At 38.2% G+C, this 875-nt stretch overlaps 1 protein-coding gene across 1 annotated transcript in view; it reads right to left on the bottom strand.

Moving 5' to 3' along the window:
* LOC119581945 (G2/mitotic-specific cyclin-B3-like) overlaps nt 1-875 on the bottom strand; it is a gene marked incomplete in the record, with an annotated part of 6,386 nt that overhangs the window by 3,617 nt on the left and 1,894 nt on the right. The window contains 1 exon segment of the mRNA XM_037930117.1: nt 430-776. Coding sequence (XP_037786045.1) covers nt 430-776 — 347 coding nt within the window.

Raw genomic sequence — 875 nt, 5'->3', positions numbered from 1 at the left:
AGTTAAGCATTTCCTCCTTGAACAATAAGTATAACATTAATATTTTTTTTACTATATGAAAGCCTATGCAAATATAAACAAACATACAAAAAGAAGTATTATAAGCATTTCCTACTACATGCCTCTATTTAACAAATCTCTAAAACATTGTCTTTACAATTGCACAGGTTACGAGTCTCACACTAACCTAAATATCTTGTGTAGAGATATGAAAACAATATTTGAAATTATAAAAATCATGCATGCTGATTATTATTTAAGTTAATGAGACATGCATTCAATGCCAAAACTTGTACATTCAGCTTTCAGAATACTTACTTAAATTATGGGAGGGAAATGGGAGGGAAAAAAGAAAAGAAAAGCCTGGCTTCTTTCTACACTACCGACATTGTAAGAAGCAAAGCAGAAAGCAGCTACAGTACAACTTACAGACTACATCCTAGAACACTGGCTTGAAGAGAAGCTTTGGAAAGGCAGTACCTTCCTTCTGAAGCAGTTACGTATGCTGCAGAATCATCCAGGTCAGTCTTGGATTCCTGAGAGGAGAAGACGGTGTCTTGAGAGCTAGGGAGGGAGTCACAGAACGAGATCTCCTTGGCCTGAGTCTTGACTTCTGGGGCAGATACCTCGGCTTTGGCAGTCTTGGCTGGGACTTTGTCTTTTGCGGCTGCTGGCTTTGACAAGGGCTTGACAAGGGACTTTGTGGAGGCACTGCGCATCAGCCTACCCTTCTGGGCCGTGACTTTCTTCCCATCATTTATTTTCTTTTCAATTGCCTGTTGGAGAAAGATGAAAAATCACTCTACAAATGAAAATATTAAACTCTTTATAGGAAATTACTAGACAAAGAGCAAGATTTCTTTGTTAATGTTACA

The sequence above is a fragment of the Penaeus monodon genome, chromosome 15 (genome assembly GCF_015228065.2).
Source record: "Penaeus monodon isolate SGIC_2016 chromosome 15, NSTDA_Pmon_1, whole genome shotgun sequence".
NCBI classification, from domain to species: Eukaryota; Metazoa; Arthropoda; class Malacostraca; order Decapoda; family Penaeidae; genus Penaeus; species Penaeus monodon.
This window is presented reverse-complemented; position numbering and strand designations above follow the sequence as displayed.